At 36.4% G+C, this 17,329-nt stretch overlaps 1 protein-coding gene across 5 annotated transcripts in view; it reads right to left on the bottom strand.

Annotated features, from left to right (window-relative positions):
• Positions 1 to 987: 987 nt before the first annotated feature.
• Positions 988 to 17,329, bottom strand: part of FAM169A (family with sequence similarity 169 member A) — a 39,180-nt gene continuing 22,838 nt past the window's right edge. For all 5 annotated transcript variants that reach the window (XM_025165528.2, XM_025165530.2, XM_025165529.2 and 2 more), the window contains exons 5-13: positions 17,040 to 17,211; positions 14,364 to 14,543; positions 12,964 to 13,092; positions 12,403 to 12,515; positions 9,651 to 9,705; positions 8,299 to 8,431; positions 7,406 to 7,571; positions 5,342 to 5,557; positions 988 to 4,279 (exon numbers count right to left, since the gene is read on the bottom strand). In XM_025165528.2, the coding sequence (XP_025021296.1) occupies positions 3,794 to 4,279; positions 5,342 to 5,557; positions 7,406 to 7,571; positions 8,299 to 8,431; positions 9,651 to 9,705; positions 12,403 to 12,515; positions 12,964 to 13,092; positions 14,364 to 14,543; positions 17,040 to 17,211 (1,650 nt within the window). In that variant the 3' untranslated portion in view covers positions 988 to 3,793. The remainder of the gene's footprint in view (positions 4,280 to 5,341; positions 5,558 to 7,405; positions 7,572 to 8,298; positions 8,432 to 9,650; positions 9,706 to 12,402; positions 12,516 to 12,963; positions 13,093 to 14,363; positions 14,544 to 17,039; positions 17,212 to 17,329) is intronic.

Raw genomic sequence — 17,329 nt, 5'->3', positions numbered from 1 at the left:
AGATTTCTAGGAGCATCTTTGTAGTGGGAAAGCATATTCATAGTATATCTTATGTCATTAGTTCCAGGGGAAATGATCTCAGCATACAAAGTATTTAAGCCTTAATCTGGGAATGTGTGGGTGACTGATGTGTATACTTGTTTTATATATGTTGAAACATTTCCTGTATTAGCCTAATGCATACTGTCTTTGATGCTGTCATCACTTTCTAAGAGTTTTAGCTGAAGTGCTTTTTTTCTTCATATGTAGTCAACTGTTTGATGAAACTCTAAAGTTACTAAGTTGCTCCTATCAGTGTAATAGAACTCCATCAGAGAGGAAGTATTGTTAGAAGGCTGCAATTTTCCCTTACTCTTTCCTCTGCAATCTGGGACTAGTGTCATCCCTATCATTGTTGCAGAGTTCCCCAAATCTTCAGTATGAGGAGGTTGACCTAGCCAAGATTTGAACAGGATAAGTAGGATCAAAAGCCTGGAATATTAACAATATAGATTAGTACTCCCATTTTTGAACAGTATCTCTAACAGCAAGGCTACTGCAACCAATCTTAACATTCTTTGCCACATTCAGTATGTATAACACAAAATGTTATATTGTATTAAGTTCAATTTGTGATCAAGAGACTAGCTACACACATTTCTCCTGCTTTATAAAAACAGGGCATTCAAGCTTATTATTCCCAATGACTCTGAGAAGATTCTTGCTGTATGTAATACATAATATCTCAGTTATTCAAGACTTAGTGGAGCAAAGTTCCCATTGAACCTAAGGAATCGGATTTATTTCCCAGCTAAATGTAGAAATCTTATCATTGGCCCCTTGTTCCTTCTGCTGGCCTATTGTGTCTGGTTAGATTCCATCAAGTTATATTTGGACCACTGGTGACTGCTTGGACAAATGCTCACCTATCCTGACTTATCCCAGTCCATGGCTAAGAAGAGACTTCAAGCTAGTAAGAACAATGAGAAAATTAAAAATGTAAGTTTAATCAGTTAGAAACACATTAGAAACAATACACACTAAAAGGGAGAAACAATACATTAATATAGGACAGAATTATATTAAAAGTTTTATCAACAGCACAACTCCCCAGAACATTGGATGCCCAGTTTCTGATAAATTCCTTAAATTAAAAGCAAATGCTGTGGTGGTGATGATGAAAATGAATATTGTTCTGCAACTTAACTACACTGCATTACGATTCATAATTAAGTAATGTCCATAAACAACAACAAACCACAACATTTCTATTGAGCTAAAAGGTAAACGTTTTATTAAATTTATGTGGAAGAGATTCTACATACTTCATGCAATAGGTACAGTAAAGCAGTTCATGAAATCATACTTGAAAATGGTAACGTGCATGAAATGTAAAATACACCATGACATTGGAAGCAGTAAGAACCTGAATAATGAGTTCCTAGAAAACTAACAATTAAAAGTAAAGTTGAGTTCACATGCTAATTTTGTTTAGATCTTATTTTGCAACTAAAAACAGATGAATTATAACACTCTTTAATTTTGTTTTATACAATATCTTTTTTACTTCTGCTATGAACTTTATTCAAGAATTGGTCTATTTTATTCTTTGCAGACTAATAGTCATTTTCACCTATTTAAGCTAAATCATATAATAATCCTTTTAAGAATGTGTTCCTTTGTGAACTGCACAGTGTTGCACATTTTAATTCTGCTTTACAAATTTGTTTTTAATTTCTCAGCATAGTTTTAATAATTTAAGGGTTTTAGCTCAATAACAGCTGCAATGTAAAAAGTTACAAGGTGCTAGCTGAAGTGAGGTCACCTAACTCCAATCAGAAGAAAACAAGTTACAGTTATATAATACATATAAATATTTGCCTTCATAACAATATTCAGTTTAATTCTTCCAGACTTTGCTACAGGCATCATACATTTTTATAAGCAATATGTGATCCAAGAGATATATCTTGGTTAATGTCAGCTGGAGGGCTGCTTTCTGCAGAAAGGACAGTGTTTCTTACTTGTGTATACAAGGGAAAATATCCTTCTGGCTTATAGACAAAACCATCAAAACGTTTTCTGGAAGGACCATGGATGTCAAGATTAACTTTCCTTAAGATTTTATAATAATTGAATATCCTAGAAGGGTTAAGAAACTCGGCTCTCATATAAGTAACATTTTTGCAATTAAATGTTTTATAAACCACTTTAATTACAGACTGAAAATAAATGTTTTATAGCTTTAAATGCACAAGCCAAATTTATGATTTGGGAGAAACACACTGATTTAAAACATTTAATATAGTATTAAATCACCACCAATCCAGAATCCATAATAGAAATACACACGTAGTCACTTCACAAAATATTGTTTTGATTTACAGAATAAGAATTACAAAGCCCCTTGTTTATCTAGCTCAATACATCTAACATTCATACCTATGTTTCCTTTCAGAGACTGTAATCTAACCTTGTCCATTTCAAAAACTTCAGTGCTAATAGCAAAAACTGCCCTAATCTTAAATTGTCAAAATGTTATTTTACCAAAAAAAAAAAAAAAATAGTAGTACAAGAGACAAGCTGTTTTATGTGCTTCATAGAAAGTGTTTAATCAATATCAGAACCAAGATTTCTGCACAAATACTCCTAATCCACAATATACAAAATGTACACTGGTAGAAAAATGTGTATCATGCTGAAAATCCAGACAACTTGGCAACTCTATATACCTCAAAACTAAAACTTCTCATAACATGCTTTTTAAAAAAACAGCACTTCTTTATCAAGATGAGTTATTTTAAAAAAGCAATCAGCTGAGCCATTACTGAGAAGCCAGAAAGCTTATACAACCAGGGAGCCAAAATAGACCAATTCTGAAAAGATTAAAATCAAAAGTTTCACATCGTTTCAAATGAACATTCTTACTAACAGATACTGAAAGAGAAATTGCCTCAAACTGAAGACTCTTTATGAATCTGTCCAACTACTAGTACTTAGAAAATGGTAATCATAGGTTTTTATGAGGGTCTAACCTACAATTACTCTGAAGGAGTTCAGTTTACTATCCATATATTAGGAGCTTCGTTTGTGAAAAGAAGCACCTGCTTTATTCACTGGCAAAATAATCAGAGGACTCCAACATAGATTGAGGATTCAGGTTTAGTTGAGATCATATAATCTTGGATTTTTGAATGGGAGCATATAGTATCCATGGCAAAGTTGAACTAAGCACAAATAATATCAGGTATTCTATATTTCAGTTTAAAACAGGATTTTGAATTTACTACAAAATAATGATTGCAGGGTTTGAAAAAAATAACTTTAATTGTAAATATCTGTCCCTGATAAGCCTGGAAAAACATCAGGGTGCGCAATTAATCTTTCCATGGCATTTAGGGATGAAGAAAATGCCTGACACTTCATAAATTATGCGTTATTGTACATAAGAGCTGACAAATCAACAGCCACTTGAGGCAGTTTAACAATGTAACATAAGGTGGCACCTGTTTGGCCCCTCAACATCTCTAATATAACTAATTTAAAGTTACTGCCCCACTTTAACATCCAGTGTCTTTTTGATTATTGTTATTGTTTAGCAAAACTAGATATTTACTTCCATACTCAATTTGGTTCATTTTATGTAGTGGTTAAACAACAAAACAAGTAACAGGCTATAGAAAAACTGGGAATGATTCCAGTGTTTAAATACATGTGGATCCTACAATGATATGTAATTTTACAGCTTTTTCTCTGAAGAAAGAAACACAATGAAAATGGCAATCATTCCCACTTGGGTTGACTATAATTGTGTTCAAATTAGTTTTCCTTTTTTCTTGGGTGGGCCTTTGTATCCTTTGGCTTTTCTTCGTAAGGTCCGCCTGTCTATTACAGGCACCTCAATTTCCGCTTCTTCTGAACTGCTGTCAGCAGCTCTCTCAGACACTGGCTCAGCTGACTCTTCAGACTGTTCATCCATTTGGTTCTTTTGTCCCTCTGGATGTTGCTGGTAAGAGATGTCCTCCAATTCAACCATCATCAGAGCCCCCTGACCCAGGGCCACGGGGGCTTCTGGTGAGTCAGATCCACCCTCCTCACTTTGCTCTTCCAAGGAAGAGGTTGTGTTGGGAGAGACATTTTCAGAAATGGCATCTTCTGGAGCTTCCACTGCTACTGAGTTTAAAAGACCATTATTAGAAGATTCTTTTTCTGCTGCTGAAACAGGATCAGCATTTGCTCTTTTCCTTTGTGTCATCTGTTCCTCTTCTGCTGGCACTTCAGAATCTGCCATGTTCTCAACCTAAGGAGGAAGAAAGCACCACTGTAAGTCAAATATATGTAAAACGCTACAAAACTCTTAAGAAATGTAATGTCATAGATGTAGTTTTTAATCCAAAGAGTACTTCTTTACTTCATTCTCACAATGCCTCTGCCATAGGTTTCTATCAGTTACTTATATTAGTCTGAAGCTAAAAATACGTTTATGAGATATATAAAAATATTATCTATGAGATATATAAAAAATATGAGAACTAATCTGGTGTAGTGGTTAAGGCATCAACTGGGAGAACCTGAATTCTAGTCCCGCCTCAGGCACGAAGCCAGCTGGGTGACCCTCGGCCAGTCACTCACTCAGCCCTAGGAAGAAGGCAAACCACTTCTGAAAAACCTTGCCAAGAAAAGTGCAGGGACTTGTCCAGGCAGTCTTCAAGAATCAGACATGATTGAAGAGAACACACACACAAACACGTGTGTGTGTGTGTGTGATCTAAAATGTTCACTTTAAGGCTCAGCTGGAGAAAAACCAGGTCAAAAGTGAAGATAAAACAAGTCTGAAGCCTCTATATAAAAACGAGCATGAGAGAAGAGGCAGAGATGGACAACAGTAGTCATTTTCAAATGCTATTATTAAATGCAGGGCAAATGAAATGTAATTACTATTTCATTTTATAAAGTGGAATGTTTCCAAGTGAACGTATATTCTATACACTGTAATATTTAAAGTCAGTACCTAAGGAAAACAGCAAATTAAACAATTAAAACAAGAAAAGTGAAGTGAGACAATGAAAACACAGTAATAAAGTTAAAAATTCAAAGTATTGGAAGAATAAAAAAATAAATCATTGCCTGCTATTAGAAAGCTATTAAATTAGGGGCCAGGTGTGCTTTTCTTGGAAGGGTATTCCAAAGCTTGGGTGGGTCCATCATAAAGACAGCTCATTCCCACGCAGTCATCCACTACATCTTAGCATGTAAAGCCTCCTGTACATTCCTGAGGACAGGAATGTATAGGAAGAGACAGTGCTTCAAATTCTTCCAGGCTATGAAATAGTCTTAAAACATTGTTTTAACATTCCCTCACCTTATCTGAAATATTATCATCGCTGTCTTCAATGGATTTTCCGGAAGAATCAAGAATTAATGGGACAAGTAAAGTTAAAGTTGTTTCTTCTGAACTGTCAGGTTGTAACTTTGACTCTCCATCCAGAACTTCATTTGCTGTTGATCCTTCAGTCACTATTGACACCTTGATAGCATTTTCCATGACCTCTCCATTGATTGGCTCTACATCTGTTTCCTAAAAACCACAGAAGCACATCAAAGTGGTGCAGAGCCACACAGAATCAAACAGAAGTATTCAGGCACAACATGACATTCACACTATAATAAAGAAGACCTCTTCACATAATTATTTTCTGAATATGCTCTTATTTCCACTGCATCCAGAATGAGAGGGGTGCAAAGAATTTCAGGGATGACTGTAGTTCTGTACCTGAGCCCTTTTTAAATCTTTTCTTAAAATTTTTGCAAAGTCTTTTCAGCCATTACTTTCTGTACAGGCAGCCAAGGCCAATGTTAAATAAAAGCTATCAAAATGGTTTATTTCTAACAATGGATGGAAATAATGGTTTATTTCTAATAATGGACAGATTTCTAATAATGGATAGAAATAGGTTTACCAATCAATCTGGCTTCTGCCATCAGCCAGAGAAAGTCTATAACCTGTGACTGTCAGGAACATCATCCAGGCAAAAGAGTGCCACCCTAAGCTAAAGAAAGAATACAGTATACGACCTTCTTCTCTGCCAGAAAGAATGATCAGCTTCTCCAACAGTCTACTAACCAGAACCCTTAGTATCACTCATTTCACTGAATTATTTGTTTCCTGCATCTCTGCCCATAGGGCACTGAAGAAATTAAACAACAAAAAGCAAAATATAAATAGTTAAAATAATTACTAAGTTAAGTTAAAGTGAAAAGACCTGGCTATAGAAAGATGACTTGTTTCCTTTCCTAAAGTTGGAATGGGGGGTATGAGCACATCTCCTGATGGAATGCATCTGCTGGCTGGAGAGCAATCCAGGCGAAGGCTCTTTCCTGTGTATCCAAGTGACTCAGAAATGGAAGGCATTTTTAAGAGGGAGCGTCCTGCTGATTGGTGCATCTGTGTAGTTACTTGGTCTCTAACTGCTATTCAAATGCAAGGATGTCAGCAAAGGAAGATAAAAATTGGCAAAACCCTATTCAGTTTTGCTGCTGTTTAAAGCAATTTAAATTTTGCTGCTGTTTAAAAGCATGATTTCAACCCGTCCCACCCGATCTCACAGAGAGGGCATGCTTCGGATCCCTGCGGTAAAAGAACTTCGATTAGCAAGGTCCAGAAGGCGGGCCTTCTCTGCTGTAGCCCCCGCCCTTTGGAACATCTTGACCCCGGGGGTGAGACAGGCCCCCTCACTCCAGGCCTTTCGGAGGGATTTGAAGACCTGGCTCTGCCATCTGGCCTGGGGCGGGGAGGGAAGATATCAAAAATGGGATTGGCTGGCCCCCTAGCAGCCTGGTGTGGCTTCTATCAGCCTCTTGGATTTTTTAGCCTTTTTATCTTTCTCTTTGTACTTTGGTTTTATAATCTTTTAAAATCTTTTATGTATTGCTGATTTTAGTTTGTACTCTTAGTTTTAGTTTTTCTCTTTGTACTTTGGTTTTATAATCTTTTTAATCTTTTATGTATTGCTGATTTTAGTTTGTTGTAAGCCGCCCAGAGTCCCCCGTTGTGGGGAGATGGGCGGGGACAAGTCAAATAAACAATTATTATTATTATTATTATTATTATTATTATTATTATTATTATTATTATTATATTTATTTATTTATTTTATATGTATGTATGTATGTTAGTTATTTTGGTACATGTAATAATAATTTTATTTGTATTGCTCTGTCTTCTAACCTGTTTGTAGTTCAGTCCTCTCCTTTTCTCCCTAACTCTACTTCCTTTGTAAGTTATCTTTATCTTGTTGCTAAGCTTTATGGCAAGGAATGTCACTTTTTTAAAATGATATGTGATCGTATGGAAGACAGTTGTCAAAGAAGCAGGATTAAAAATACTAGTAATAAATAATCTGTACTTTTAAAGATATAATCATACCTCTTTATCATCTTGCTTCTCTGATGGAAGACACAGCTGGGCTGTATCTTGGACTGAGTGTTTTGGACTCTCCACTAACTTTTCCTGCTCGCTCTCCATCACTTTTTCTTCCATCTCATCTATTAATTCTTCTGAACGTTCAGATACATGAGTAATAGGATCCAATCTGTGCAGCAGGAGAAGCAGTAAAAATACATGTAAACAACCAATAACTACTGAGTAATACTGAAAGGCACAGAGCTTGATTTTTAGGGCTGTGTTAAGTTACATACATTATTTACAGGCAAAGAACAATGGTTGGCACCCTTCAGATCTGCTTTCTAACAGGTTGAGCTATTCAAGCATGCAGGAAAAAGACTGGAAGTAAATAATAAACTATTTGCAGAGCTGGTGGAGACAGGCAGGAAGCAGAATCATTCTTTGTCCAAGAATGCTATTTGTAACATGACACTGACAATACCTGCTACTGCCTAGTGCTTTCAGTCTTCCATCCTCAACTTGGGATAAGTTATGAACTACAGCTGAATCACAGCTGTATCACAGCTGAATCACAGCTGAAACATCTAGTCTGATACTTAAACTTTCTTGCTTCTTCCCCATCCTGAGCTTTTTGTAACATCTTTCCTGATAAAGAGTTCTGGAGAACTTTAAAACTTGCCACGCTGTTTTGTGCTACTTTGATTGAACCTAATAAAAGGTATTGCACTACTACTGATGCTAAGTTTCATGCAGGTCCACATTCATTTCCTGGATTTTGCTGCTGTTTAAAAGCAATAAATATAGGTTATTTTGGTACACGTAAGCTGAAGTGACATACTATCCTTCTGTACAAATATGTACAAGGCATATTTAGATATTTTTCATTTCTAATATTATTGAATCACATAGTGTACCTGTTTCCTGATGTTTGAGAAGCATTTACATCTTCAGCTTCAGGAATTTCAGGTTCTTGGATTCTTTTCCCCAACTTTGGACGTTTCAGATGATTGCTTCGTGATCGAGTAGGAATTGGTAAAGCAACAGGTTCTGGTGATGGAAAAGACCCCCCAAAACATAACTTTGTTTACAAATAATATCAAGATGCTTGAACATTTCTAATTATATAATTGCTTTAACAATGTGTTACGAATGCCTAGGAAGTATTTTTACTGCATTGTGTAGGCACTTAAACATCTGATGTTGTCTCTAGGAAGTCTAAGTGTATTTTCAGGTGGGTCTAATATAGACTTTACACTATTTCAGTTTAAATAAAATAAACCAGCTTAGTTTCTAACACCCTGTTGTACATTTAGTGGGGAGTATCATGCCCAAAATGAGAACTTCCATTTTCATGCTTTCTTGTGGAGTAGTTCTTCAGGAGAGGAGAGAGCAGTCTTGGGATCTGGGCTGGAAGAGCCCCCAGAAGAGCTGATTTCCTCAGGAAATGGAGAGGCAGAATTCAGGAGAGACAGCTAGTAGGGAACAATGGTTTATGTGTCAATTTTAAGGAGTTTCAATCTGATGTCTGGAGGCTGTTCGGATCTGGATGGAGCAGAACAGGATTCGGCTCAAGACTGAGTGGCTGTGGCTGTTTGCCCCCTGCATCCTTGATCTTCAATGAGGCTGCACAGCTTGGAAGGGGCTGCACAGCTGGGGATGTCCATTGTTAAAGGAGATGGAATGTTGCAGTCATCAACAATTCCCTTGTAAGGGCTGCCCTTGAGCTGGCTTCTATTCTTGGTCTAGATGGGATTGTGGAGGGAGGGGGGCTTTGTCTGGGGCAGGGAGGGTCAATTTGAGTCTGATAGGATTAGGCAAAGAGAGGAACTGGGTTTGACCTTGGCCATATCCAAAAGACCAGGGAGGGGCACAGTCTCCATTTTGTTAGGTTTATTTTTTCCATTACATTTTATGCTTCATTTCCTATGGTTTTGACTGGCTTGATCATTTCTAATAACTTTTGTTTCTGAAGTTTATTGCATTCGTGCAAAACAAAATGATTTCTTACATTTTTGTTCCATCTTAAGCTCTTTGAACCATGGAGCAATGGAATTTTTCCATTCATATTTAATACTGAAGCTTTCTACAGGTAAACTAACACATCAAAACAAGTGCTTTTTTTTTTTTTAAACACACACACATAATTTTGGGCTGCTTTAAAAGAATTTCTTTTTCAAGTACCACCTCTGATCATGAAGTATTCATGAAGAAAGTGAAGGATAGGAAAAAAATATTTTACAAAAAAGATGCATACTGCATTTTTTACCTTCAGAGGTACCTTCATATACATCAAAACCATCTTTATTTTTATGAGCATCAACCTAAAACCAGAAAGACTTAAGTTTATAAATCCATAACATAAAACTGAAAATCTTTAAAATAACACACTACTAGTACATTTCTTTCATTCATTCAATTATACATCCATACAGATTTTACTTTACTAAACAAAACATCAGTACAAAAAGTTAAAACAAATGCAGAATTTAAAGACAAAAAAAGTTGCCAAAAAAATAAAATAAAATAAACTGGAAATTTAACATTTATGGTTGAATATGAGATCTGAAGAAAAATATAAAATATTAAACAACTATATTCAACCAGAATTTTATCTATACTGACCAAGATAATCTATTAGGAAAAATATTATTAATATAGCTAAGAAATTGTGACTACATTTCAATAATTGTTTACCTACAGGTATTCAAAACTGCTGATTTTTTTAACCACAACAATTTGTCACATTTTTAAATAACACTAATGCAAAGAAATATGTATTTTATTTTTCCATTTGCTCTAACCCAACCATGAGGTTAACAACAGGACCTAAATCAATTTCTTTTGTAACACTAATGTATATGCCTTAGAAAAAAAGACAATAAATAAGATTCATTGACAAAGATTACTGGCTGATTTTTCCCAATTTTTTCAAAAACATTTATCCAAAAGGAATGATTAATCGTGCAAGACTACCAAGAAGGTATAGGTACCAAATACAATACAATCCAGAAAAGTTCCTGCTTATATGGTGTAATTAAGCAGAGTGTAATGCCATTAGTGGGTTATTTTCAGGACCAATTCTTGATCAATTGCTGAAATCGATTTTAAAAAATCCATGCCTCATGAAATTCCAAAGGGATCTGCTGAAGGTCTTCTGAAACCTCTATATCCACCAAGATGTAGTTAAATTGCACTTCTGCAAGAGCTTTTTAGGTTTCAATAAAACTTGCTTTGCTTGATAATAGTTTTATATAATACTACAGAGATTATCTTGGGTTAAACAGATATGCTGCATTCTTCAAATGTTGTTAATGTTTGTAATTAATAAACTCTAGTAAGCTTATGAAGGAATGACTTCAGAATTTGATGAAGTAAAATATCACCCTTTTGTTATCTGTGTGCAATAACATCAGTGAAAACTCAAGATACAACCAGAGGACTGGCTCACACTTTTCATATGTCATCTATAAAGTGTCAAACTAATGAAGGTCTTCTGAAACCTCTACATCCACCAAGAATCACTCACATGAGAGGCAGTCAAGAACACAGAGGCTAAGAAATAGAACAAGGTGTGCTAGAGATGAAGAGCTAAATGATAAGCAAAAAAACCAAAACAAAACTGTGTGTGATCTAGACAGAGTCAAAGCAAGCCACAAAATTGCCTCCCTCATCTTAAGCCCCCTGGCTTGCTTTCCTTTGCATATTAATCAATGGAACATTCTTGAGTATACCTGGGATAAGTTCTAAAACCTAGAACTAGCCAATTATTGACATGGCCATGACCTGATCCAAAGTAAAAACTTCCTGTTCACTTTCTTTCTCCTCCACTTCCAATTTTCCTTGAAATAAAGGAAGCAACATCCTTCAGAAACAATATTGCTCTTTACAATGGGCACCTGAAAAACGAAAGGAGTCCTTGCTTCTTCAGAGTCCTTGGGATTCTTTGAGCTTGGTTGTTTTCTTGCAAACGTTTCATCACTCGGCTAGATAACATCTTCAGTGCTAGAATGGAATGGGGGTTGCTCTCTGTTTATATATTGTGGCATGCCCTGCCAGTGTTGGTGGGGGTTTTGTTCTATTTTCTTCTCTGGTAGTTCCTTGATTAAGGTACTGTTTACTGCTTGTATGTCTGGCGGTAATCTTGGTGTTAATCTCTGCTTATCTGGGTGATGATTGCTGGTGAAGAGATGTTCTGGTCTTTTGTTTTCCTTTCTACACAGACAGACAGAAGGACAGACAGGCAGAAGGCTTGCAGAGCGCATCCATGAACACCAACTAGCAGTCAGAAGACATGATGAAAACTCCTTAATCTCACAACACATGGACAGACTTAACCATAGTTTCAACTGGGAAACTGTCAGCATCTTAGACCAAGCTAAATCCAAAAATGCAAGGGAATTCTTGGAAGCTTGGTATTCAGACAAGGCAGCCATCAACAGACACAAAGAGATAAACAACATCTACCCACTATTCAAGAGACAATAGAAAGGAAAACAAAAGGCCAGAACATCTCTTCTATCCCATTTTTACTGCTGAAGATTGAAAAATCACACCAATAAAATTTGCTATTTGCTGAATTCTGACAGTGGAATTTGGAGAAATTTCGCACACTGCTGAAACTGTGCTGAAGCCAGGGTCCACATACAGTCGTCTTCCTCTGCCTTTCATTTAGTGGAGTCCTGACTATAATAAACACCTCTAGCAGGCTTACTCCAGTGCTACACAATCTGATGCATGCTTACTGGTTCCTCCTTTGCAGCTTGTAAACAGAAGCAGCACTAAACGTATCTGCTTCAAGCCCAATTCCAAATTTATATTTTAATTATAAAAGAACATCATAAACTTTGGGGAGTGGGCAAAGCAATGCAAGCTAAGTTGGTTTTTGTAAGATTTCCATTTTTCCACTTCAGTAAAAATATTAAGGTTTTTGAAAAGACAAAAATTAATAAAACCATAGGCATACATATAAAGCACAGAGCAAATTCTAAATAATTCAAAGGAAGCTATTTTATACCTACACTTAAGTGTGTTTCCCTGGGGTCAGCTGCCTGTTCATTCGATGGGCTGTTATCCATGGCAGTGTGCAGAAACCGTTCCTCATTCTGGGAAGCGTTAGCTTCTATTTGCAAGGCTTTTGTTCATAGAAAAAGAATTAAAAATGCAACCTCTTCAAAATATTATCCCCTAGCATACATTAATAATACAATTCTTTTCAGCATTTTTAAGTTGGCAGATTTTAGCTAACTAAAAGAGCAGGATCTATTTTGTTTTCCACTAGAACCATTACAGCACCCCTCACTCCATCAACTGTAAACAGGTATACAACAATGCTTTCAGGCACAACACTGTGAACACATCTTGAATCCAGCAAACAAATCTTCCAGCTACAGATCTACTGTGCTTCCCCTACTGCCAAGCAATCTTCCTTCAGTTCAGCAAGGAAGTTTCTTTTGTTGATATTGTTAGATCATCAAAAATCAGAAACCTCTGTAGAATCTCAGGAAAACACCCACAGACCAGTAATAAATCCCAGACTCCATTTTTGTCCAACTCTGCATTATATTTCAATGCTCTCCTACCTTTGTGTTTTAAACTTTCTCTCTGCAAAACACTAGCTATAGGTGTTCGCTGGTGCCAGTGGCCTATGCCTTCAACTTCCCACAGAAGGTCACGATCCCCTGGATACCTCTCAAAGTATTTCTGGCAAGCTGGGCAAGATAAATAGAACTTATTCAGTACACATCTGTAACACAGATTTGTATTTTATTTTGCAAACTTCCCACTCCCCCCCCCCCAAAAAATATGGCAACACTTTTATTTTAGCATTTTCTTTCAAGGGAGCATTAGAAACCTAGCTGTGTCATAAACAGAAGCACAAGAGCATTCTGGAGTTTATGATTTTATAAGCAAGACAAAGCCACCTTTTCAAATAAAAAAACTGATTAGTTTTAGCAGTATCAAGTTAGGTAAAATATCTACTATTTTTTCACCACTTCAGTAGTAGAATCCATTTATAACATTTTGGAGACTGTGAAGGCCATCTTTCTCAGGAAAGCTACAATTCCTCAGCATGAATCTGTTGGGGGCACACAACTGAAGTCAACAATAGTTGATAAGATCAGAGTATGACACCCTGTTTTCTCTCTCCTAAATAGAGAAGGGATACAAAGGTCTGTCCTGGTCGCTTATATCTGTTTTTAAAGCCACAGCTGGCTCTTGGACTGCCGGATGTTCACCTTTTCATAATATACCAGTGAAAACAGTGCAGAATATAATACCTATAATACTTCAGATGTTAAAACTCAGGAAACTCTTAAAACCTGTTCTTGAAAGACTACAGGCCTTACTTAAATTTCTCCAATATTTGTCTCTTGTATGCAAAAGGATGGACTTGAGGTTAAAATAAGTAATAGTAGCAGGAATGCAAAAAATGTGTTATGGTAGCTGAGGTATATAATATCCATTCAAAATATCAATCGCCACTCCTAAATTGTAAACAGTGAACATTCTGAAGTATCTTTCAGGTTCTGCAGTATATAATTCTTACACTGGCCTCCAATTCAGAGGTAAGCAGGAATATTCAACGAGTAAAACCTACATTCACATTCAACATTCCATTCCTTCTGAAACTAGCTGCTGAGGCTCCGAAAAGTGGAACCCACAGGCATGCCTACAGAAAGAAGTACGGAAAAAGAAATGAATCTGAAAACTCCACCCAGTTAATCAAAGAGAGGGAACACAAAGCACGTACTTTATTTGCCCAAGAGAAAGGGACATCTTATTCCTTTCCTCCTTCTTTCTTGCCAAATTACTTTGTTTTTCCTCTAAAAATTTTACACTGTGTTAGATAGTCCACACTACAGGAAAGTCAACATCTTTCAAATAAAGCTGCATAACTGCCGCAGATTGTGAGTTTATGAATAAATGCATTATACTTTTTTATTTGCACCAATGCCACTAGACTGTCTAAAGGTCTTACCAGCATGCATGAAAGATGTCAGAGGGAACCTCAAGCCAAGTGCATCTTCTGTGAAAGAATCCACAAAATCTTCCAGCATCAGTAGCCCAAAGTCTTTGCTCTGATGCTTCTTCCTCACGAACATTGTGTCCAGGACAGGAAGCTGATAGCTCTGAGTAAGAAAGGCACTACATATGCTCCCTGCAAACACAACAGCCGATTCTAATTAGCATTTCAGAAGGATTCATCTTTACATACCTGAGACATTTCATAATAAGTTTTCATATATACATACCAAGGGCTCTGGGTAACAATAAAATAAAGTACATAAAGCTTTAAAAGTATTAAACTCTAAAAAGCTTGATTAAAAATATATTTTTGAACTGTAATGACAACAGTTGGCTCCATATTGTCCCTGCAGTCCATCACCATAGTGTACTGTCCATCACATACTCTTAGATCATTATAAGGGGATCTTTTGTCATTTCCACTGGTCCTGTCCTGAATATTGTGGTAGTAACTCAAAATATTATGCACATGACTCAAGCATAAGCCATTTAAGAGTTTGTAGGCATAGTGAGCACTCTAATTGCAGTTAGATAGTTTTTACTTGGTTCTTCACATTCTTCAACATTTCATAATCTCTCTAAAATTAGAATAATCTGAAAGTGTGGAGTCCTTGGGGCTTTTTGAGCTTGGTTGTTTGCTTGCAGACTTTTCATTACCCAACTAGGTAACACCATCAGTGCTGGTGAGTGTGGGGTTTGCTCCCTGTTTGTATACAGTATATAAACAGGGAGCAAACCCCACACCCACCAGCACTGATCATGTTACCTAGTCAGGTAATGAAACATCTGCAAGCAAACAACCAAGTTCCGAGAGCAACAAGGACTCCACAATTCAACCCTGAGCTACATATATTCTCTTCTATTGGAATAACCTGAAAGACCAGATTATGCACAATGGAATCATTCAACTTTTTCTTTTTAAAAAATTCCTTTTATGCCCAGGAACAAATTTTTGTACTCCCTTAATTTTGCCAAGAATCAGCTTTTTCATCTTCTCATTGCTACCACAGCTAGTCCAGATCAGGCTTTGATAAATGGCATGTATACAGATGGCAACCCTAGATGCAATCAGGGGTTGGCAAACTTGGAGCAAGTAGCATGACCTACTATGGAATCTGAACCCTAACCCTGTTTCCAGTCTGCAAGTACTTTAATGACAAGGAGCAGGTTAGGCAAAAACTCCACTGACAGGAATGTACAATTTTAAAAATAGGCAAACCACTCCCCAACCTGTCTAAAAACTCTGCATGAAATTATTAAAGAAGGCCCAAATATCAGCAACAGGGACAAAAGAATCCTCTGACATCTGCTTTTTACCCTCCCCCAAGGTTTGGCAAGTCACAGCAGAAGGGAGGCCCATCTGGCCAAATATCAAGTTTCCAAGAGCTGTCAAGGCCATATAATTTGTTGCACTTGGGAACGGATTTCCTTGGAAATTAATCCAGAGACAGAAAGAGAACAAGTGTGCAAGCAATCATTACTAATCCACCAAGGTTCTTTAGACATTCATTACATGATATTTTTAAAACTATTGCAATTTTAAACTGAACAAAGTTTTCTGATTACAGTAAGAAAAAAGAAAAGGAAGATAAATCTGCATTGGAGTCCTCAGTTAAACTAAATTAATTTGAAGTCCATGTGAGAACAGCAATAAATGAACAAAGACACTGGTGATCTATCATATCTATTAGCAATCTGTAAGGAAAGAGGCAAATCAGTCTATCAGTATAAATAAAATTGAGTCTAAGGATGTCAAGAATTAGCAAAACAGTTTGGTGACATCAGACTCACTCAACTGTATCTATCCAGGTAAACAGTCCAGCAACAACACAGATTGAGAGCTGAGGAGGTAACAGTGGCTTAGTCTGTAAAAATTTAATTTCCTTCTCTAATTTCCTGTTTCATTGATTTCCAATTTTAGTGTCCATATTTGGCACTGGAAACTGAAATAAATTAACATTCTCCTGATTTATAACATATCTTGTTACCCAGCATCTCCTACTATGAACCAACATGATTAATCACAGATACAATATTGAGGAGCTTAACATCCATGCTGAGACCGCCCTGAAAATCTGCAGCCATCCATGGCAGCTCAGAACTTTCCATGCTGTCAGACTGAATGACAAGTGCTGTATCAGTGCACAGCTGCAGTGAAATTTTATTGGGTGTGGGCCAATAAAATGAAACTCAACAAGAAATATGTAAACACTTTTTCTGAACCAGGAAACTTGAAGGATCACCTGTTTCTATACATGGTTGTTTTCTGTTTTTTGTTTTTGTTTTTGTTTTTTTTGGTAATAAAGCTGTTTCCTAGGTTCCTAGAACTATGTAATTTCAATAAAGACAAATTTACAAGTTTATGCAACCTTCAGTGATAATAGTCAGGTTCATAAGCAGTTTCACCAACAGCAATCATCACCATCACCATCACCATCTCTACCACCAGCCTCCTAATAAATATTCTTTTCCATATCTTACTGGATAGGTAGAAGTTTTCTTTTGCTATATCCTAGATAAAAATGCAAGTGAATTGGGAAATAGTTCTTTGCAAGTGGAGTTAAAAGATGGACTTGTTTATTTCTGCCTCATGTTAAATGACATTTTCCATTTTAAAGAGTAGTCTTACCTGGCAGCTTAATAGAATAAAACCCAATGGCCATTCCTTTCTTCCACAGAATTTTTGCATAATCGTGGCTACCATGACAAAGGAATGGTACCTCATTTTTCTCAATTTCTTGTTTACGATAAATTATTCTGTTGAGCACATAAAGAACCACTCTCTCTCCAATTGATTTCACCTACAAAAACACATATAAGTTAGAAAAGATAGCAAGAAGTCTCATATATTTAAAATCCACATTTATACTTCCAAAAGAATGGAAGCAGAAAGAGCTATTATTTTTTATTATGATTTTA

The sequence above is a fragment of the Python bivittatus genome, unplaced genomic scaffold, assembly GCF_059951505.1.
Source record: "Python bivittatus isolate LINGU-HERP-01145 unplaced genomic scaffold, Pbiv_v1 ctg000850_np1212, whole genome shotgun sequence".
NCBI classification, from domain to species: Eukaryota; Metazoa; Chordata; class Lepidosauria; order Squamata; family Pythonidae; genus Python; species Python bivittatus.
The sequence above is the reverse complement of the archived record's forward strand: the minus strand, read 5'-3'. Positions and strand labels throughout refer to the sequence as shown.